The 22781-nt window shown below is 39.5% G+C and overlaps 3 protein-coding genes across 6 annotated transcripts; all 3 read left to right on the forward strand.

The window, feature by feature from the left end:
• Positions 1-240: 240 nt before the first annotated feature.
• Positions 241-2336, forward strand: LOC148338424 (solute carrier family 25 member 53-like). The gene is made up of 2 exons (XM_088294319.1): positions 241-488; positions 645-2336. Exon 2 carries the CDS (start codon positions 652-654, stop codon positions 1522-1524), a length of 873 nt encoding a protein of 290 aa, XP_088150445.1. The 5' UTR covers positions 241-488; positions 645-651; the 3' UTR covers positions 1525-2336.
• Positions 2337-3261: 925 nt separating this feature from the next.
• On the forward strand, positions 3262-10142 carry tmsb1 (thymosin beta 1). 2 transcript variants are annotated; one of them, XM_088292852.1, is made up of 11 exons: positions 3262-3422; positions 3886-4015; positions 4772-4807; positions 5825-5920; positions 6079-6114; positions 6309-6404; positions 6689-6724; positions 7652-7747; positions 7965-8000; positions 8198-8293; positions 9545-10142. In XM_088292852.1, the coding sequence occupies exons 2-11, from the start codon at positions 3916-3918 to the stop codon at positions 9586-9588; spliced, it is 672 nt and encodes a 223-aa protein (XP_088148978.1). In that variant the 5' UTR covers positions 3262-3422; positions 3886-3915; the 3' UTR covers positions 9589-10142. The 2 variants fall into 2 exon arrangements, with proteins under 2 accessions (XP_088148978.1, XP_088148977.1); XM_088292851.1 differs by having other exon boundaries at positions 3268-3422; positions 3908-4015.
• A 1804-nt stretch (positions 10143-11946) lies between these two features.
• Positions 11947-22688, forward strand: LOC148338426 (SLAIN motif-containing protein-like). Of its 3 annotated transcripts, none has more exons than XM_088292847.1 (9): positions 11947-12210; positions 12586-13220; positions 15523-15659; positions 16570-16692; positions 18229-18369; positions 18695-19024; positions 19174-19317; positions 20432-20717; positions 21791-22688. In XM_088292847.1, exons 2-9 carry the CDS (start codon positions 12592-12594, stop codon positions 21843-21845), a joined length of 1845 nt encoding a protein of 614 aa, XP_088148973.1. In that variant the 5' UTR covers positions 11947-12210; positions 12586-12591; the 3' UTR covers positions 21846-22688. The 3 variants fall into 3 exon arrangements, with proteins under 3 accessions (XP_088148973.1, XP_088148974.1, XP_088148976.1); XM_088292848.1 differs by having other exon boundaries at positions 19177-19317; XM_088292850.1 differs by lacking the exon at positions 19174-19317.
• Positions 22689-22781: the final 93 nt, after the last annotated feature.

Here is a 22781-nt window from a genome sequence, read left to right on the forward strand (position 1 = left end):
TCGTAACGACTGACACTTTTATAACCAACAATCATTAAAAAAAAAAAAAAAAAAACTCACAAGAAAAAGCTTCCACGTGTGTCGACAAAGTGCCTAAATCATCAGACAACGTGTGTTATGCATCTTCAAGTATGGCACACCCAAATTGTATCTTTGATTGACAGAAGTAAATGACCAATCCCTGACGATTTGACGTATTAATCTCGACCAATGGTTATTCTTAAGGGGGCGGGACTATTGCTAAGCGCACCGTGTTCTCTCCTGTGTACGCCGCTACATTCAGCTTGTCTTGATGAGGGGAGTTCGATGGGTTTTTTTTGTAATTATTCTTACTGGAAGTAAAATATGAGAACATGCTATTATCATGTGGGGTCATGTGAATTAGTTTCCCTATTTCCTCGCTTTTTTCGAGTTGAAATAGAGAAGTCAATGGTGCTGCTATTGTGGCTTACATGCTCCGCTATTGCTGTATCGTGACATTTAAAGGAGTAAGTACAATTTTTGCTTCGTTTTTATATTTCGGTTTAAATGTTAACCGATGCTTTTTTCAATTATCTTTTTTTTAATGTATTTATACTAGTATGGCTGTCCTGCATCAGGGTGAGGCAGCTGTAATTGATTTGTGATGTCATTTTTTTTTTCAGCTGAAGGATGGCAGGGAGTCTCAAGCCTGCACAAGATGAAGAGCCCCTCAGGGACTCAAAGACACGTTTCCATAGCTACCTCAATGGTGGGACCTCAAGCTTGTTGTCTACCCTTATTGTCTTTCCAGTCTACAAGACTGTTTTCCGCCAACAAATCCACAACATCCAGGTTCACCGGGCTGTAGAGCAGCTCCACAAAGAAGGCCTTGTCAAGCTCTACAGGGGGGTCACCCCTCCATTACTGATGAGGACACTCAGTGGCACGCTGCTCTTTGGACTGCAGGACACCTTCCTCCACCTGCTGTCCTTGCCCTCCCTCAGTGTCATCCCCTCCTCTTTGAATCCTGCTGTGGCAGGGCTCGGCGTAGGAATGGTGGAGGCGCTGGTCTTTACACCGTTTGAGCGTGTTCAAAACGTATTGCAGAGTGGTCACAACGACCGCCGCCTCCCAACGTTAAAGAGTGTTCTTGTTAAACTGAAGGCGCAAAAGCTGGCCTCGGGCTACTACCGGGCCTTCCTGCCCATCATGGTTCGCAATGCCCTAGGCAGTTCTCTCTACTTTGGTTTGAAGGGGCCTGTGAGTGCTGCTGTAGCAGAACAGGGGCTTTCTCCATTAGCATCCTCCTTCATTTCTGGGACGGTGGCTTCCATGGCAATCAGCCTGAGCCTATACCCGCTGTCTGTGCTTGTGGCCAACATGCAAGTGGAGGTGCAGACAGAGGTGAAAGGGGTGATGGCCTGCTGGAGGATGCTGTGGAACTCCAGGCAGAGGAGTGTCCTCTTATTGTATCGAGGTGGCGCCCTGGTTATTCTGAGATCGTGTATCACTTGGGGAATCACCACGGCCATCTATGACAGACAGCAAAAACGCTCAGGTTAATAATACAACAGAAATTCAAAATATCCCATTGCATATTTTTGTTTCTGGATTCATGCAAACTTCAAGAATTCCTTGAAGTCACCCGTTGATAGAAAATCCATTCTATTTGACAAATTCAAACAAGGATTTAATAATGTAAGATATGAAGTCTCCTCTCTCTAGTAACTCGGTACAGGTATGACATTTGCTATTATTGTAGTTCAACAAAATGTATGACATACATGTCTCACTTTGAAACCTGCTGATGACACTTTAAGATAAGTGGCAACTTTCCTTGATGATGTCAACATGAACAGAATGACGAAGAGGACTGTTTAGGAAGTGATTTTAATTGACCGGGGAAGGTTGAGCAATTGGGCAGGTGTGTTGACAAATTTCAAAAAGGTCAAATGAAGTTAATCTGTTAAGGTTATAGTGCATTTCAGGTTCATCCTAAAATTTCACCGAAAAGTTGAATATCCCTAACTTTGTGTGTAGTGTATATGCTACAATTATATAGCAGCAGTCACAAATCATAAAAAAGAAAAAAACGGAAGCCAAGTTCTGTTTAGAAGAAGAAAATGACTACAATCCTTTCTCTGTTTACTTCCGCGTTGCAGGTTGGGCAAATAGTTATTGTTCTGGAAATAAATAAGCAGGGGGGTGCGCCCGTGCCTTGCATTTCTACAATATTAAAAGTAGTCAAGAATCACAACAACTGTAAAATGACAACTGTAAGATCGTGTTTGTGGAAAGGAAAATATCATGTTCAATGTGTCTTGTTTAAGGCTGTTGATGATGTGATGCAGATCTATTAAAATAATAGTGGATAACACAGTTGAGTTATTTGAATGTAGGTTGAATCTATCACTCTTCAAATTCCAAACATGGATTAAAACCTTTATACGGTAGGGTGAATCTCAATACATTAGTAAAATATCGTCAGAAGTTAAATTCAAAAAGTGGAACTCCAGTATACAGAAGCAATATACAAAAGGCCAATTGCTAGCTGCATTCCATTTTAAACTGTGGGTTTTAATGAGCTGTAAGGCATTATAATACACGTACAGACAATATAGTCTGTATTCTGTGTACATATAATGTATATAACCCTTGATTTTTACCTTTTTAATTAATTTATTGAAATATTCAAATTTATTGTGATGTACCTGCACACTCACCCAACACACGAAAACAACTCAAAGTACTTTTGCACAATTTATTAAGATAATTCAGTGGCGTCAGGTGAAAGCCTCCTATGTCACAATTTGATATTTTTTCCACAAATCTATGCTGTTGGTCAGAGTCCGCCCGACGCCTGCCATATCTAAGACATATGTGTCTTTTACAAACAAAATGTTTAGTTTTGATTGACACAATCAGGAGAGGTATTGTGAAACAATATTTTGGCTAAGGGTTAATGTTGATAGTTGTGTGGTGCAGAGCATCGTACGTAAACGATTTCTATATAAAACAAGTATTTGTCATGCACGAGATCGTTTGCTTCACATATGCGTGCCATGCCATATTTCGTCCTCTGGATGGCGCCATATCCCAAATAACCATCAAGATTTTCATCCCAGCAATATTTGAAGCTCACTGAGTTCACTGCCAGGACTCAGTTCAGTTCACTCCAAACTTGCAAGTTCAGGCAGGAGCAAAAAATGGTGCCGTTCCAATGCAGGAACGGGAAGCCATGCCCATCGCCCGAAGGCCCGCCTTTATTATTTTCCTCATGTCCAATTGAAGTGCCTGAGAGCTTTTGGGAGCCAATAGGAGCCAATGGCATAGGTGTGATTTCGCGGTACAGCACATTGAGGCGTGGTGCCCTAGTTAATAATCTGTTTACTTAACTCGATTCCTGTACACTCTTCCTATCTGCAGAACACAGTGAGAGCACCACACGACTCTACGAAAAGGTGAAATTACTGACTATGTTTAACTAAACTTGGAGCTAATGTTGTGCAAACTTTTATGGGTTTTTTTCTAGCTGCACATTCTGCTGTAATTGATTAATAACCGGAAGTTACTTTTGTGCGTGTGTGTTAATAATCTCTGCGGTAAACTGGTCTCGCTGTCTACACTTGATTTATATCCACTTTTGACTTTATCGCGCAACCCTCAATATCTATCACGTATGCTTAGGCGAGTGTGCCTGTTCTGAATTGTGTATTGTTTCTTGTGTCCCGGGAAAGTTACGTAACTTCAGGGTTGATTTCAACACAGGTATTTTAATGGGTTTGGCTTGTGTACCTGTATGGGCATGAAGTGCAGACCACACCTTTTGTGGTGAACACATAGTTGGATTGTGTTTAGTTGGATACGATTGAACAATATGCCACTGCTCGCTTGAATAGTGTGATTTTTTTTTTTTTTAAATAGATTGTCTTTGCTTTAAAAAAAGCTTACAGAATGTGTGACAAAAACGTCAAAGCTGAAGTGAAGCAGTTTGATAAAACCACTCTGCGGAAGACTTCAGTAGATGAGAAGAAGCCCCTTCCAACTCAAAAGGGTAGGTGGATTCTTTAAAACAATGCTTTGCCATTCAACAGTTATCAGCAATGTAACACTTCCCCCGCCAAACAATTAATTGCACCTGCGGACTTTGGATCAGTGAGTACACACCCAAATGAGAGAACTCTTCCTGTTCACTTACCATGATGTGCTCTATGTGCTCTTATAAAAGTATGAATTGTTCTCATAATGATCATTGTGTGTTGCTTATAAGAAACATGTTACTCTATCAGCACTCAACAACCGCTTCGACCGCATTTAAATATTAATTGTATAAGTCTTTATGGGTGTTCATTTCGAACTACTGGTTTTGTTTCTTGTGGGCTATTTTCAACGGCAACTACATTTAGTTCAATACAAAGAGTTGAGTAGTCTCCTTACGCAACCATCTGGATAGTATTTATTAACATTACAGCTTTATTCCCCGCCAAAATGGGATAAAAAAAATATTAAAAATTCTATACACACATAAATAAGAGAAAAGTCTGGATTTTTTTTTTTCCTCAACTTTATTAAAACCGGGAGGGAAACAAAATCACTTGTTGACCCTATTGAGAGCCTTTTCTCAATGCCCATCAATATTTTGTCATTCTGGAGTCTTGTGTGTATACTTTTGTGGGAAAAACAAACAATTTTCAAATGGAGTAACATAAAGGGAAGAAAAGAATGTTTTCCAGATGCGGTCCATTATATAACACCGCCTATCAGTATCATATCATCAATTCTTTGTTTCTCTCCTCTTTGATGTTTTTAGAGATTGAAGAAGAAAAGAAACTCAACCAGGAGGAACGTAAGTGAATCACTTCATGAAGCTTGACTTCTCCCCTTTTCTAAATATGATCCCTTTCAATCACCTCTATTCATATGCAAGCACAAGTTGATCAGAAACTCTTACTTGCCTTAACGTCAGGCCATGTATTTTTTTGCACTTTTTTTTTTTTTTTTAAATAACTTAGAAATTATCAGAATAAGGCAAGGTTTGCTTTATAGAGTGTAACATTTTGAACTGGCGCCTGACCGATTAATCAAATATGAGCTCTTGGAAAATTGGAGAACAAAAAAATCTTCTGTTTGCAGCATTTTGTTGAATAATGCATTACAACATCAGGCAAAGATGATGATAGTCAAACATCTCCCAAAAATCTGAAAGAAATCGGCAGATTTCGCTAATTTCTCTTTGTTCTATAGTTAAGCAAATACTAAAGGACAAAGTACTTGGTGCAAAACGGTCAATTATTCTGCCTGTCATTAATATTGTTAGAGTTGTACACATGACCACACCCAAAAATAAGATGTAGTATTATAATTATTTTAATTGATCAGCCAATTTAATTATCTATCCTTATTCATTCTGGCAAATATCGGAACAGACCTGCTAAAAAATCCAGGCCCTATTTCTATTATAATGATAATGATAATAATAATAATACTAATAATAATACTAATAATAATAATGTTAGTCTTTTGAAAAGTACCATTTTGGTCTTTGCATAGTGCTTCTTCGAAATGGTTGTGGAAAATGGCACAGAGTGTAATTTTTCTAACACTGCAGATCAATGTCCAAACTGACTTGCTTTGTTTACATTTAACTTGTCACAACATGCACAAATCTTAGCTTTTCAAAAGAAAAATAATGAGATGGATATTTATCAAGTTTGGTCAAAATAATTGACTTTTGATCATTTGCCACGGCACACTGGTGAAGAATCACTGCTTTACTGTTATCGATCGATCGAACTGTGCAAAAGCACATAATTTGTCGACACACCAATTTACCCAATCGGATAATCTTTTGCTTTTTGTACAGCTGCCAGAATGGTCAACCACGATGTGTCAAGTTTTAACATGAAAAAGCTCCGCAGGACTAAAACGGACGAGAAGAACACACTTCCGACTAAAGAAGGTACATAGTAACTTTTGACTACAATTTCATCCGATTTACAAGTCATCAGCAGTGCAACACCTCTGCTGCAACTCTAAGTAGGGATTACTAACTACACGCCTGACAGTATTGTATAATAAATTCATTGGTTCTGTTTGCTTCCCTTTTTGTTTTTTTAGAAATTGAACAGGAAAAGAAAATAAACGAAGAGGAACGTAAGTGAATCACCGTTTCCTCAAACTTCATCTCCCCACTTTATAAACTGCAAAAAAAATGCACAAGGAAAATAAATACTGATCGAGTGCGAAGAAGCATACTTTATTATTAGACTAATTGAGGAAAATTGTTAAATATTTTCAATGCACCAATTGAATTTACACAATAACATGAAAATATTATTTTTAAACAGCTGGCAGAATGGTCAACGATGAAGTGATGAGATTTAACACGAACAGGCTGCGGAAGACGACAACAGAAGAGAAGAACCCACTTCCGTCCAAAGAAGGTAGGTGCTAAGCTTTTGAGTAAGATTCTATCCTTTTTAACCGTGATCAGCAGTGCAACACATCCTGGCCTACTCTTAAGTTTTAGCTTCAACTGTTGGACGGATGTCCTCAAATTCTGCAAACTACGATAGCAAGCTGTCCAGGCCTTGAGGTGGCTAAAAGGAGGGAAGGAGAAAAACTGTTGATACAGAATACTGTAGCTTAGATATACTTTTTTTTTTTTCTACTGCCAGTATTGTATCAATTCTTTGTTTCAGTTTGTCTCTTGTTTGATATTTTTCAGAGATTGATGAGGAAAAGAAAATAAACCAAGAGGAACGTAAGTTTATCACCCCTTCCTCAAGCTTGGCTTCATCTCCCCTTACTCTAAATAGGATCCCTTTCCGTCTCTTGTCTTCATGTGACATGAGTTGATCAAATACGATTAATTGGTGCCTTAAAGGGGAAGTCTAACCAAAAAAAAAAATATTTAGAAGAATATATTCAATGCCAGCCCACTTATCGAAAATGGCATTCGGATTAATATTTTGTTTGTGGAATATGAGTTAAGCAGCAAAATCCACCCCTTTTTGTCTATCACAAGATTCTGTCAACTGAAAATGACATCAAAGTTGCTCAGGTAACGACCAATCATGGTTCAGCTTCAGAAAACGGGTGAGCAACTGTGACGTCATTTTCAGTCGACACAAGTGACAAAATGGCCGCCCCAAGAGATGGTTAAAACTGTGTGGATTTTTGCCGTTAACTCATATTACCCAAAAGCAATGTTTATCAAAATGCCAGCTTTTGACTCGTGAAGGGACATGGAACATTTTATTGCAAATAATTTTTTGGGGGGGGTTGACTTCCCCTTTATAGTCAGGCCCTTTATTCAATTTATTTTTTTTCCCCCGATTACATTTAGAAATTAATAAATATGCCAAGTTTTGTAGAGTTTAATAAAGTTTTTAAAATTAATATTAATGGACCTGGTCCAGTATTCTGCATATGTAACGTTTGTCTGAGTAGTGGTATTTTAAAAATCTTGTGGAAATTGCCACGCCAGTGATTTATTTACTTGCTTTTTTTTTTTTTTTTTTTTTTCCTTCCAACGGTGCTCAACACTGGCATGCTAGTTTCCAATCAATTTGTCACAGTGTCCCGACAAATACCAACATCGACTTTAAGAAGTGAAAATACTGATCCTTTGAAAAGAGGCATACTTAATGAGGCAAATTGTGCAAAAAATCACTTTCTTTTTAAACAGCTGGCAGAATGGTCAATGATGAAGTGACTAGATTTAACACGAACAGGCTGCGGAAGACTAAAACGGAAGAGAAGAACCCGCTTCCATCGCCAGAGGGTAGGTGGTAACTTTTGAGTACAAAATGTAAATGCAAGGATAACTCTTCCAGTTCACGTATTGTGAAGCAGCATAGTACAGATTGCGCCTTAAACGAGAGCCTAATTGTTCTCAACATTATCATTCATTTGAATAATACGGAATGACTGTTTTTCTCTTTTGTCAGTATTGTATCTCCAATTCATTGGTTCTGTTTGTCTCCCTTTCTGTTTTTTAGAGATCGAACAGGAAAAGAAAATAAACGAAGAGGAACGTAAGTGAATCACCGTTTCCTCAAACTTCATCTCCCCACTTTATAAACTGCAAAAAAAAATGCGCAAGGAAAATAAATACTGATCCTCTGAAAAGAAACATACTTTATTATTAGAAGACTAATTGAGGAAAATTGTTTATTTTGTCAATACAACAATTGAATATACACAATAACATGAAAATTTTATTTTTAAACAGCTGGCAGAATGGTCAACGATGAAGTGACTAGATTTAACACGAACAGGCTGCGGAAGACTAAAACGGAAGAGAAGAACCAACTGCCGTCTAAAGAGGGTAGGTGCCAACCTTTTGAGTACAATTCTGTCCTATTCAACCGTTATCAGCAGTGCAAGACTTTCTGGCCAACTCTAAGTCGGGACGTTTGAGAATACACCCCCTGTAAAAAAAACAAACAAAAAAAAACTCTTATTATGGTGAAGCAATATACTGAAACTCTTGCAGATTCCACGGATGTCAGGCGTGAATAGCCCTCTTGAGGTCATGCCACAGCATCTTAATCGAGTTGAGGCCAGGACTTTTTTGCCTGGGCCGCTCCCGAACATATATTTTGTTCTTCTGACTGCATTCTGTAGTTGATTTGCTTCCGTGTTTTGGATCCAAGTCCTGTTGCAACACTTGTTCTCTATTGAACTTCAACTGTTGGACAGATGAGCTCAAGTTTTTCTGCAATATATGATTGCAATCTGTCCAAGCCCCGAGCTAGCAAAGCATCCCCACGCCATGATGTTCCCTCCACAATGCTTCACAGTTGGGTTAAGTTTGTGCTTTATACAAGCAAACAATTCTTATTTGCGGGTCTTCTGGGTGCTCTTTCGAGCAAGGCGTGGTGCACGTCGGGCAATGTTTCTTGACTAGAGACAATTCTAAACTGGTGCACGTTTTGTAGTGGTCGGATCAGCTTTAAGCCGCACGTTCAACCTCACCTCAGGTTTGCTCTCAGATTAGTTCTTGGAGAATCCAGTCTAGACTAGATGTTCACTTACTTTTATCATATAAATGTTGACAAAAATTAAAACATGGTTTGTAAATTTTATGAAAGTCAGACAACCAATTTCCACAGAAATTTAAGAAATTCCAATGTGTTGACATGTTTTTTACTGGATACGTGCAAATCAAAGTACAGTCGGAGACCACTGTTTATACAGAATACTGTAGTTTAGATACACATACAGCACAGGACTTTTTTTCCCCCCGCCTCTCGGTATCTTCTCATAAATTCTTGTTTTTGTTCATTTTTAGCGATTGAAGAGGAAAGGAAAATAAACAAATAGGAACATAAGTGTATCACCCCCTTCTCAAGCTTGACCATTTTGAGAACGGGCATATAACTATTGTTATAAGACTAATTGTGCAAAAACACCAGTATAATAATTGGTCAATGCACCAATTGACAGTAATCATTTTCTTTTTAAACAGCCGCTAGAATGGTCAACAACGAAGTGATTAGATGTAACATGAAAAAGTTGCGGAAGACTAATAATGTCAGTATTGTAACATTCTGTTTGTCTTCCTTATATTTTGTAGACATTGATGCAGAAAAGAAAATGACGAAAGCCGGATTTAAATGACTCACACCTTACTCAAGCTTGGCTTCTTCTCATCCAGAAGATCCCGTCCCAGCTCCCATCACTAATGTGCCAACATGAGTTGATTAAAAAATATATACTGTATGTTATATTACTGTATTCATACATTGTACTTTATTGCTTTTTTTTTTTTTTTTTTTTTTTTTTTTTAGAATATACCGCTAACTTAGAAATGAAGATAATAAAGCAAGTTCCGTTTTGTAGAGTAAAGGATTTTTACATTACTATTACTGTAATGCTGCAAATGTGCCATTCAGAAACTGTTGTGGAAAATGGCACAGAAAATGCTTTTTTTTTCTAACAATTTGGCTCAATGTCAACACTTGCTTTGAATTTGATTTGACAGAAAGATATGACAAGTTATTTTAGGTGTAGTAATGAGATTTGAATTTTGGAAAAAAGGAAAAGAATATGGTAATTAGTGAAATTCTACTTTGGGAAAAGGCATACTTAATTATGCATTGTCCACCTTTAATTGGATTGTTTTTTTTTTGTCAAGCTCAAGTTTACACAATAAAGATGAACATTTAAATATATCAATCGTCCAATTTCTATGCTATACTGCTTGACCTGTTTGCTTTGAGTGAGGGGCAGGGTGCATCCTGACTGGTCGCCAGCCAATTCTAGAGCACATACAGCATAGACATATGATCGATCACGTTAATGTCATCAACTATCAAATTTCGAACAGATCTAAGCCTGCACAAAAGGGACGATTCCCTCCAGGTGAAATTTATGAAATCTGTATTCTTTTTCAACACAAGGTATCTGCGCCCCCAGTAATACTGCACAATCAATGCAGTGTGAACACATTTTGAAAACGCTGACAAGCCAGTGAGGGGAATATGCATGAACTGGTCGAGCGCGTTTTGTTTCATTTGATTCTAACCGATTGCCTTAAGATAGGGCCAGCTGTGATTTTCCACCACAGGCTTGCGCAAACATGTTCACAGAGCAGCAACTATACTTTAAAGGAGAGTGAAAGAGGGACTGAGTTGCTTTCTGTCTGTATAGAATTGAGACAAACATGCTAAGAAATGCCTTTATTGCAGACGAAATACATTGTTGAATTGATTTTGCTGCTAAATCTATTAAAGCTCTTTTGTCACTCTATGAATACAAATAAATTGCTGGTTTAATATTTTTTTTTTAATCGTTTGAAATCATTGAGGAAATTAGAACTTTCCGAATATACAGTCTAAATGAGTTCATGAACTTATCCTGTGGCATTTACTGTGCAAGAAGAGGTGAGGGTCGTGACTGGACAACTAGTGACTGCATGCTTCATACCACAGCAACGCACCTGCTCACATTGCCCTGAGCACCTGACAGTTCCTGGCCAAGAAGAATATTGCCATGCCAGCACAAACTCTCTAATCATGTGACCTGGCTCCATGTATTTTTTTCCTTTTTCCCAAGCTCAAGAGGGTCCTCATAGAGACCTGTTGAAGATGTGGATGCCATCAAGATGGCTGTAACAAGTAGCGTGTGTGTGTGCGCGTGTATGTGTGGCGTTGGAGAGCGGGTCTTTTGCTGTTCGCCCCAGGTAGATGCCTGCCCTGTTAGCCCCGCCCTCCGTACACCCCTGACTCCATACAATGTCAAGTTTGGTTGTATTTTGATTGACAAATACATGGCATTACATTAAAAATAATGCACAATATGATACGATAGGCAAATGTAAATTATGATTTGTATTATTCCATTATTTGTAATTATTTGTATTTGACCTGGAAATTATTTCTAAACTAATTAAACAACCACAATTGGGTGTTAAAGATATGTGGACACCTTTACGCCAGCCAACCTCCAACTCTGAAAAGATCCAAATGTTAACCGCAGTATTACAGATGCTTTCCACGTTAAACCAAAGGTTTTTTTTTATGTTAAGAGAGTTAAGAGTGTCCCAATATATCTTTTGTGACACCAGTGGTGGACATGCCTTGCAAAACACTATGCAAGGACTAACTACAAGTACAACTACTTGCCAAGTAGTTCCTGTTGTTGTGACTGACACAGCTTGTCTCAGTGTAAACTCAATATTTCTTTCCAGTATGTTTTCATACATTACAGCTATTTATTTTTATTAAAACATGCAACAAAAATATTTTTAGCCTGGAGTGAATGTTTCAATAGGGAATATTGATTTTATATACAAGTTAAGATTCGATCTGACTCACCGCACAAACTAAATTCACAAATCAAAGTAACACGGAAAACTGTGTTGTAAACAGCGACACCCAGTGGCTCTAAAACTCTGTCTACAGTATTCAACATTACTGCGTTCCACCAATAGAGGGCACCCGATAACAGCGTAAAAACCCTCTCGGGGGAGGGGCTCTGTATGCTAACTAAAGTCCATCAACAAGCTAGTTACCGACGAGCGACATGACTGCAACCAGTGATGTCTCGTTGGCATTACGACAACATGGACACCAAATGAGAACAAGCGAAGTTATTCCGCGACCATTAACGAAGACATTCACCGGTTTGGTATTCACTGGCTCATCCATGCGATCGCTCGTGTTCCGGGGAGTTGTTTGAGCTCGGAGTGGCGGCCGGGCACTCGTCACAGCTCGTGAAGACAACACGGAACACTCACCGGTACGGTTGTTTTGCTCATCGCATATGCTAGCCGCGCTAACATCAACAAGAGTGTTCGCGGGTTCACCAGCTACTTGTTATTTTATTTCCGAGCAGGAAGAATTCGGCATTATATGACAATATTTTTCGAAAGGGTAATCTTGCGCGTCGTGTCTCGAATTTCTGAACAAGCAAAAAAGTGATGTTAACGTGTTGGTGAATCTGAACGTCGGTTCGCTGAAATTTGGTTGTCACACATTGCTCGTTTAGAGATGGTTCGTCACACTTTTATATTCTGATTAATTTGTTGTCTCTGAAACAGACAAGAGATGAGTCAATAATGACTAAACGTTTCTTATTGCATCCCTTCATTTGTTGTCATGCAACTCCCAACAGAGGAGGATGGTGGTTCCAGAAAGCGCCAGCCGGGTCCCCCAGCCTGACAATGGTAGTCCCCCTGACCTCATGGAGGGCTCCAAGCTTGGCTGCGATGGTGAAGTGGAGGGGACTCAAGACCTAGAGGGGGTGGAGCTGGAGGAGGTCCGAAAGTTGCAGGAACTTGTTCACAGACTGGAGGTCCAGAATGAGACGCTACGCAACAGGGGAAGCAAAAACATCATCACCCGAGGAGCTAGCAGCGAGAGCAATCGTACACTGGCCGTTGATATCAATGAGAGGTTAAATTGTTCAGGGGGGAGCCTGGGGAGCAGAGACTTGCAGCTGTCACCCCCGTTGGAAAGCTTCAGCAGCAGCGACGACATGTCCCCACTCCCAGGTGCCAACCCGTTGGAGGACGAAGAGGATGAAGATTTAGCCGAGGATGTCGGTCCATGCGGCGGCTTCCTCACGTTGCCCTGTAGTGGTGGGCCGAGACAGAGTCAAGGCCAGACGCCGGACAGCCCCTCGCAAGACAGTTATGAGTCTGAGACTTTAGCAGAAAGCGATTCAGGGATGGAGCAATCCGCTCTAGATGAGGTGGACGTTCTTGATTTGGAAGAGGAGTGTACCCAAGTTGAAGATGAGGACAGTTGGTATGTTTTTTTCAACTACTCTACACAACTGATTAATGTTTTAACATATCCAAAATTCACATATGCTGGTATGTTGCATGAATGTCACATCTCATCATTTGTCTTGATGCGAGAGTCTCTGCAATAAGATGAGTCGCATGCAATTTTAGTTGGACCCTTGCAGCTGAGTGTCTTCCCATAGGGCAAGTGACAATTATGTCTACTTTGAATTTTACATAATTCTGAGACATAAACAAATGAGCAACACCACAAGTCATCCTTGACATTTATCAGCAAAGGAAATGTAGCCAGCTGGTGGGGGAGATTTCAGAAACAGTAAGTTGAGTAGACGTGAATACCAGAGGCTGTTCGTGCTCACTTAATTAAAGTTAACTCTAAAAAAAGGAAAACCGGTAAGCAAGATGCCCTGACTTAATACGTGTTTGACAGGTTTTCATGGAGTTATTTGTAAAGACCTGAGTTACAGCAATTAAAGTCAATACAGTACTTCTTTTTCACATGTTGCCGTTTGTCGACAAATATCATCTATTTGATCACTAAAACAAAATAAGTTGCCACCTGACTATAAAACAGTAGCCAGGACATCTAGAATTCAATCTGTGTATGTATATTTTCGTTTGATAATTCTTGGCTTCCAATTTGTATAGACATCATATAATTCCCCAAAGCAGCAATGACATAAAAACAACAACAAAAATGCTAAAACCAGCCAATTTAGCAGCTTAAGTGCCAGCTAACCCATTCCCCTCTTATTTCATCATTAGCCTTACCATATGTGCTTTAGAGGTGCATCATCGCCAAAATACCCAGTAATCCTGGTAGGAACATAATCTGATCTGGCCTGGCCTGGTTGCTGCCGCATGGATAAACTGCTTTGGGTGGGATTGCGCAGCATGTGACACAGGGCCCCAACTGTGACCGGACTGCAACTGGGACAGAAACACTGGCGCAAAATGAGGCTGTCCAATCCCGGGGGAATGCAGGGCCAATCATCGCATAGGTCCTGTTGAAGTTGCTGTTGGCTGTGCACAATATTATTATTTTCAAATAATGGCTAATACCGCAACCCTCAAACTCATAAGGAAATGTCCTTCATGTACTGTGTACTTCCTAAGCAAACCAATATGATTTCATAGAGCTTTGACTTGGATTAAATTACATTAATAGGCACATGTATAATTTTAGATCCACTGTCGGAGCTGTATTATAATATTTGCCTTAACATAGAGAATGATGTTTCTTTTTGATTCACAATCTCCTGGTGGGAGTTAATTTGGTAAAACAATGTTGAATGTAATCTACTGACGCCAAATAGTTCAAATCAAAACTTGAAACTAAAAAGAAAACCGTATATGATGTTAATTCTTGAGGTTCACAGTGATCCATTTTGTGGTCAAGCTTTTGTTTCTTTTGAGGTTGTCATTTTTGTGTAATCTTTAAAAAAAACAAACATGCAATGAGAACTTGCCATTATAAAACATCACAAACCACAACTCTAATTATTCTGTTGTTAAATGATTACTTCTCTGACGGCGTCAATCGAAACTAAACATTATCCCCTACAATATATTGGAACTATCACTCAGATGAGACATACATTTTTTGTATCACTGAAAAGCGCAACTAAAACCAGCGCTGAACTTTTGGCCAGAAAAAATCAAATGCAAGTGCGATGTAGGTTAATTCAACTGTGTTCTGAGTGCACAAACAAGACCACCACAGAGAGAAGCAGCGGGATATGCGACCTGAATATTTCTCCTTGTGTTGTTGCTCATTCTGCTGGGATTTTTTTTTTTTTTTTGCCTTTGTGTTTGTCCAATGGGAAGACAATTTGTGGTTGATTCTGGTTCTGAACCAGTTGGTCCGCGTCTTTTGTGCACACACCTCAAAGGATCAGCCCATGTGACCACTTCAAAGCTTCTGGCTGTTTGCCATCTCGGTGAATAAACTGCACATTTGTGATGAAAGCATTAAAAAAAAATACACACAGACACATGATGACCACACAGGGGCTTGCACATGGCTTCCTTTTGACAGAGATTTTTTTTTAAGCAAATACCAAGGCCTCAATTAATCATCCTTGTTATCTACTGTAATTCAGATGTATGAAGACTTTAATTTTTCTGAACATTTCCTCCAGCTATGAAACTGTAACGTGTGACTTGGCATTCAGTTTTGTCCCTAAGGAGTCGCCTCCATCCATTTGGTTTAATACTCTTCACACCAGTCCTGCTCCAACTCTTATTTTCTCCCTTTCTTTTCGCTCTCATTTGTAGCAATGAATTTTCTTTGTTGTGGGCAGGTTATATGTGTCTCCCAAAAAACAAGTATCGGACGCAGGCCCAGAGTCTCCGTTGAAGTGGTGTCGGCAGGTTTTGGACCACCCCAGCCCAGAGACGGAGAAGGCATGTCGGACCCTAATCAACCGTTTGGACCAGAGTATGTGTTTAACCTATTAATTTTAAGAAAATGCTTTTATTAGGGGTGAAAAAAAATGCTGATATTGTTGTGTGCACCTTGCTTCTTTTTTTAGACATATGTAGGGTGTGTACGCTTGAGGTGAGGTTAATGTATCATCTGACACGCTCCTTTCATTATTTTGGCTTTGTGCAGCTTCTCTCTGCAAAACCCGAGACAAAAAAGGTTATTCATTGCAAAACAAAATGACTCCAAAAGTTATGCACTGGGTTTAGTCACTCGCCTGAGGGCCAACTTTCCTTTTATCAATGGTAGGAATAGGAGTGAAACTGCATGTTTTTGGCAAACCATAGTTACGATTTAGACGTCAGCCGTAATTCCGTCTCATATAAAGTGGTCCATCCTACGGCATCACTATATTATATTGTACTGTATTTCACAAAGTGAGAGGAAATGTGGGGATGTGGCAAATTTTAGTTGTAGGTCTCAAATCATGTTGTCGTCGCCCTATTTCCTCCAATCATCCACTTGTGAAAAAATACGTCACCTAAATAGACGTCTCATTCTTTCCGCTTCGAAAAAAAAAAATGGGTGGAAACAGTAAACACTCATTCAGATGAATTCAAGTGTGGCGGTTTCCCAGATGTTGTTAACGCATTTCCTGCGCAGTTTAAAGATGAAGTTGTCTGGAAATGGCAATTTTAGCTGTGTTGTCTTGAACTCATTTTACTCCTAAACTACAGAATTGTACAAATGTCATCCTCCCCCTTGCCGCGGAGTTGGAGCGCCACACCGTGTTCTTTCTGCGCCTTTTGTTACTTTCAACCCCCGCCTATTGTCAAGTGATCCGTTAACACTAGTGCCACACCTTTTACTTTTCTTTGTCGTCCACTATATGTCATCATATCTATCATTTCCTGTTGACCCGCAGCATCCCGCTGGAGGAACATGTACAGCAGCCCGTCGGCAGAAGCAGGCTCGGCAGGCTCAGGCCTGATTTCTCCTGGGTACCACAAATCAACTAACAAATCTCTACTAACCTGTGGCAGCTCAGGTATGGCATGACATTAACACACTGTGCTCCTCATGTTCTGTACAACACGACCAGCGGGACTGATTTCAGTTTTTGCTGGGAAGTGGGTCATTTGTCATGTGTGCACTAATGTGTCAATAATTGGTCCACTTGAGGGCTTTTTTTATTTATTTATTTTTTTTGCATGTTTTACTGGGTTAGCTATAAATCACATATACTTGAAATTATTGCTAATTATTTTCAATGTCATTGTGTCCAGGAGATCAGTGGTTGCTGTTATGATGTCAGAGCAAACCTAGAAAAACAAATAACAATTACAACAATTACCTTAGTACGGAAGAGTATTCCATTCACTTGGGGAAAGAAAATCAAATGGAATTTTTTTTCTTCCAAAAAACTGAAATAAAATATGGAAAAACGCTTAAAGTATTCTCATTAACACATTTTTTTTTTTTATGAAAACCTGATTTTTTTGTGTGAAGAGCTCTCTCTCTCTCTCTCTCAGAAATACTGTTAATAAAGGAATCAATGTGTAGCTTATTTCAGAAATAATTTGGGCAGGCAAAAATGGTCTAGAATGCCACTCTAAAATGTCAATGAAATTACAGTTTAGATTTCTGTCACTATGATGACCTTTAACTAAAGCCAGAATACTATGGAAGACGGTTAGTAGTTGTTTTAAGTAGGTGTGATTTATACTTTGCTGGGTAAATGCACTGCTATTTTAAAGGTGTTGAAACGGCGTTTACATCAATGAAATGTCCCTAACTCATCCGACTTGATGGGTGATACATTTGTTCTTCTGATTTTCCTGACATTTATTCATGTTGCTAATGTTGTTGTCAAGTTTTTGCATGGCTTATGGTGTGGTGATCCAATGCAATTCCAAACTTGTGAGCAGCCGGATGTTCCTGGTTTGTCTTAGTTGTCAAATTTAAATGCCTCTAATTTAGTATTTTGTACAAATACAATATATCCAAACATGCTCGATGCTTACTTGCCAGGGAACACGCATCAAATCAAAGATTTTTTTCCGGTTAGTGTTTTAACTAGCAGGCTACCAGTTCATTCTTATTGTCGTAACGGCCATCACTTATGAATAGTAAAACGAATGAATCCATCAGCCTCTGTCATGAGTAGTTGGACACATCTTTTGTGAACCGTTCTGTTCGCACAAGGCTGATGACGGCCTAAAAGTTATCATTGTACTGTTACTTTGTGAAAATTTCTCATCAGCCCCATTGAGGCCACAGGACTGTTTTTTTTTTCTCTCGTATTAACTACTAACATCAATCTCTTAAGTCTACCTCACATTGTTCCAGGAAGATGCTCAAACTCAAATTTGCTCAGATTTTAAAAATGTTTTTTCCTCCATTGGAAAATGGTTGAGATTATCAACGCACGATTAATTGCACACATTGACAATTGTTCAACAATTCAAAAAGGAATGATAAAGTATGTATAAGAATTGTATGCAAGGGATTAGAAAACACCAAGTATTAGCAAGCTGTGACTAAATGTAACATGTTTGTTTTAATACATCATCCCACTTTACAGGTGTTTCTGGTGTGCCCTCGGCCCTGAGCTCTCAGTCTTCTATAGACAGCGAGCTCAGTACTTCGGATGACTCCATCTCCATGGGTTATAAACTGCAGGATCTTACTGATGTCCAGATTATGGCTCGTCTACAAGAAGAGAGTAAGTAGAGACTGTTTGTACCGGGAGTACTTTTGCACAGAGATGTAACAAAATTGCCACTTCATAACCGTAACAGAAGACCTGGCAAAAGTGTAAAAAGACGCCGTGGTACTGCTGCGTGCGCTTTCATTTTATGTCAAATAAAACAACAGGCTTAGATATTGCTTTCAACACAACGTGGCAGGAAAAGTGTCAGGTGTTAGGCTTCACACCTCGTGCCTTGTCATTGCGGAATTTCCTCAGAGACACAAACACATGCTGTTTATAACATCGACGCCTCCTGAATTTGTGATTCTTTAATTTACTGTTCATTTTTCAATCACAGGTCTGAGGCAGGATTACGCTTCAAGTTCGGCGTCTGCGTCACGTCGCAGCTCTACAACGTCCCTGCAATCCCTTCGACGGGGCGGCACCTACAGCGACCAGGAATTTGATAACTACAGCCTGGAAGATGAAGAGGATGAATTCAGTCCCGTGCCCCAGCAGCGTCACCGCTTCACCCCGTCGCCCTTAGGCTCACCTCGATGTCTGTCGCCCTCAACCTCCAACCACGGTCAGGAGCACAGTAGCAGACTTGGGGCCCCTCGCACAAGAACCCCCAGACGTTCTCTTCAGGGCCCCAGTGCAGAGCTTCTCAAATATGCCAAGAGTGAGGGTATGTAAGATTACTTTTATTTATGTATTTACTTTTAAACAGTTTCTGGAAATTTCTATTTGGATAGTTGGTCAAAGCATGACTGTCAACAGTCAAGGTGATGATGTCCGACTCTTGTTGCTTCATATGTTGTCTACCTATGGTTCCAGAAGAGTTGAGGCACAGCATGCCTAATCTGGCCCCCCGCACCAGCCTACGTTCCCTGGAAGCAGTCAGAAACAGCCGCAGCATGGAGGCTAACCTCCAAAGTTCTGGCAACCGCATGTCCCACTTGACTCCCTCCCACTCCTCAGGTAACCCCCTCCCTCTTTTCCCTGGACCTCTCCTCTAATAGAATGCCATCGGCCTGTTTTATAAACTATCCTTCAGCAATGCCGCTTTCTTTCCACCATCCCGCTGCCACTTACAACTCTTTTTTAGTTATTGGAATTAGGACTTCAACATGTCTTGTTATCAGGGTGAAAAAAAAAAAAAGATAAGCAATGACTCCGTTATCTGAGGTCTGTGAAAGCAAAAGCGTTATGTAGGACTCTGTTTATCTTAGATACCACACTTCCCTTACATTTCCCGAAGGCGGGCGTCATCAACATGGTGTCCACTGGCACCAGTTGGCACAGACTACATGAAATAAAGTGTTACATACAGTATTAATATTTATGTTCCCAACCTTGTTAAATAATTAATTATTGTGAGAAATCTTTAGCAAGATGAATATTTTTGCATTCATTGAGATTTATTATTAATGAAAATATAAAATAATTTAATTCAGGCCACCAAATATGTATGAAGTGTCTTGCAGTATTTGTAATATGTATTAACTTACCAAAATAGGTTAATTCAAATTAATGCGTTAGTTGTTTTAACATTTGTATTTAACTAAATAATTGTTTAAATGATAACAATTAAATATGAAAATTATTTTAATAAAATATTCATCCATATTTAAGCGCATACCTTTTTTTTAATACCTCTTCTATGAATTACATCGTCCATCTGTCCATTTAAAAAATCCAATGTGACCACAGATAGAGACTCACAGAACACATCAAGATCTCCTGTTTATCAAGGGTCTGCCTTTTCCAAAACTGTGTACTAAATTAGGAGTAAATTTCTAATTGTTGGACAATGCATGCAACAAATTTAGAAAAATCGAAATACTATATACACTAATCTCTATTTCAATGCCAATCCCAAAGTACAACCACAATCGATGTTGCCCCTTTGCGCTTTGCCTCTAGTAACATTCCTTATCTGACAATCTCACTTCCCTGCTTATCAAACCTGCTTGTCCCCATGTAAAAAAAATGCTCATGTTCTTCAGATAGGGTTGTTTTTCTCTCCTTAGCATTCACTTCCGCAAGTGCTATGATCCCACCACTGACAAACACTACCTGTCGTTCACTAAAGGTATGGCAGGTAGTCGACTGCGCAGCAACGGCCAGTCTCCTCTTTCTCTGCGGGCTCCAGTGAAAGCTGTCACCCCCGTAGGGTCAATGGCATCTCGTCAGCCTTCCCGAGGGCTGCCTGTTATCCAAGCACCTCCTGCTACGGGGGCTCGCCGGGTCCAGCCCGCTGGCTCTGCTAACGGCGGCCCCTACATCCCAGGAAGAGTCTCCAATGGCGCTGGGCGGACCACTGTGGGCCGAGGACAGTCTGTAGCCACCAGAAGTAAACTATCACAGCCGGCCAGGAGGTAAGCACTATAAAAGGCAGTGGAAACTGTTAAATTGAACATAATCTGTTCCCTGACGCTGCTTGTCATCCAAGTTGTTCTCATTTCTAAACAGTTTCCCTGAAGAACATTTTTTGGGGGAATCGGTTTGCTCCAGACTCGAGCTGTTGCCATCATAAAACAAACATAACTGTACAATGTTTTAAGTGGCATTTTTTTCCATTCTCAAAGGTCATATAAGTATAAGGAAGTGCTAACTGTATTATAAAACTAAAATTCAAATACAGTAAAAACAACACACACTTTGAAGACAGCTGCCATGGCGTGTGATGGAAACAACAAAAATGTCTTTGAGCAATATCGTCACCTGCTGGCATTTTATAGCCTCTGCTGGCATTAATACATGCTTCATAACTTGAGATTTAGGTACGTTGTTTTATGTATTCATTTGTTGTGTATTCAACATGACAGCTGCTTGGTAAAATTATCCATCCATTATCCAAACAGCTTATCTTCATCGCAGGGCACACGCAAACATCCACACTCACAATCACACCTAGGAAGAATTTAAAGTGTTAAATTAACCTACCATGCATGTAATAATGTAAAAAAAAAAAAAATTTTGTTGCTCATCTTCCAATATACCATTATAGTCAGTCAGTTCTTGTTCTGCATCATCACACTAACATGTTTGCCATTACTGGTAGTCTTCTGAGGTGGCAACAACATTAAAATAAAGAGAAGCAAAACGCACTTGCTGAAGTTACTCGTTGCAGTCTTGTTACATTATGACTGTCTGGAGTCTGTGCCAGTTCCAGTATACTTTGGTTGAACTCCAATTTATACAATTTATGGGATGTCTGACTTTGAAGAGTCCTACTATTTGTTTTGGGCGGTCAACGTGGGAAGGTCGTTACCATACCTCCAAACGAGCACTCCTTACTGTCAACACTGAATTGCAAAGTTTTTTTTTTCTTCCTGCTTATGATGTCATCACATTGTTGTACTTTTGATACTTGTCATAAAAAGTAGTTTGATGACCCTCCAAGGTCTGCCTGTGAACAAAGGCAATAAAGACTGGATTTTATCAACAGGTCGTTGGGCATGGCGAAAATCTCTGATGAATCCTGGAAAGATGGCTGCTACTGAAGTATGATGTACGAAAAAGATGTTCACTGCTGCATTCTTCGCTTAAGCTTTTCTCAGTGACATCTTGCAAAAAACGTAGACTGGATCTAGTCAAGACTCATCTCTTTATCTTGCATGAAGCAGCATCAAGAATAGCCAGCATGGCTGCGTTGGCAAACAAGAAGGCACACTCCAATAAATGTTATATGGACAATCTCAAGAGCTTCCAGATTTGTTTGGGTCAATTTTACTTATTTTTCTATGGTAATTGTGAGAAACTGCTGTAATTTCCACTAATTGTAATTGCTTTTTGATGTTATTGTTATGAAGATTTAAATGAAGTTTTTTTTTGTGTGTGAATTCCTACTAGATGTAGGCACTAAGTAACGCATGCTTGATATTGTTTTTTTTTGGGGGGGGGGGGGTCCATTCTCATTGGTATGTAACTGTTGTGCGCTAATTTCGTTTGCTTTGTGTCACACAATCTGAGAATTTCTGAATGCTGGCATTGTTCACATTGAAATAATCGTCAGATGATCGTTTACATTGTAAACCGCAGCGTTATTACACTGCCCTCATTGATATTTAAAATAAACCTTAAAAATAGGTGGTTTGTGCCAAGGTGCATTTGAGCTGCAAAAACTTTTCTAAATCTACATCTCTGGTCATCAAAGTTACCAATACTCTGATGCATTATTGCTGCATATCCATTGGCGGATTGGGATGTTTTATTGTTTTGGAATCTACTGAAATTAAAATTGTTATGCAACATAGGCTTCCTGCTTGAGAACAGCTTTCACTCTCGTGGAGAACTTCTGAAAAACTACAATGAAAATGTATAATAAACCTTGGTCTAAAACATTGTGTGTGTGTGTGTGTCTGTCCTTTGTCTATTTGCATCACATGCAAACAAAGTTTCAATCTCGAGTCGATGCAGTAGCAGGACGTTGTCGTTTC

This window comes from Idiotropiscis lumnitzeri, chromosome 4 (assembly GCF_059441095.1).
Source record: "Idiotropiscis lumnitzeri isolate Australia: NSW breed Sydney's pygmy pipehorse chromosome 4, RoL_Ilum_1.0, whole genome shotgun sequence".
NCBI classification, from domain to species: Eukaryota; Metazoa; Chordata; class Actinopteri; order Syngnathiformes; family Syngnathidae; genus Idiotropiscis; species Idiotropiscis lumnitzeri.

What these genes read in the sequence shown, in the direction of transcription:
- tmsb1 (XM_088292852.1), top strand. Translation starts at nt 3,916, where the DNA reads ATGTGTGACAAAAACGTCAAAGCTGAAGTGAAGCAGTTTGATAAAACC. An exon ending in CCCACTTCCGTCCAAAGAAG is followed by an intron (nt 6,405 to 6,688) that starts GTAGGTGCTAAG and finishes GATATTTTTCAG; the next exon opens with AGATTGATGAGGAAAAGAAA. An exon ending in CCAACTGCCGTCTAAAGAGG is followed by an intron (nt 8,294 to 9,544) that starts GTAGGTGCCAAC and finishes TATATTTTGTAG; the next exon opens with ACATTGATGCAGAAAAGAAA.
- LOC148338426 (XM_088292847.1), top strand. Translation starts at nt 12,592, where the DNA reads ATGGTGGTTCCAGAAAGCGCCAGCCGGGTCCCCCAGCCTGACAATGGT. An exon ending in ACTAACCTGTGGCAGCTCAG is followed by an intron (nt 16,693 to 18,228) that starts GTATGGCATGAC and finishes CCCACTTTACAG; the next exon opens with GTGTTTCTGGTGTGCCCTCG. An exon ending in CTATCACAGCCGGCCAGGAG is followed by an intron (nt 20,718 to 21,790) that starts GTAAGCACTATA and finishes TTTTATCAACAG; the next exon opens with GTCGTTGGGCATGGCGAAAA.
- LOC148338424 (XM_088294319.1), top strand. Translation starts at nt 652, where the DNA reads ATGGCAGGGAGTCTCAAGCCTGCACAAGATGAAGAGCCCCTCAGGGAC.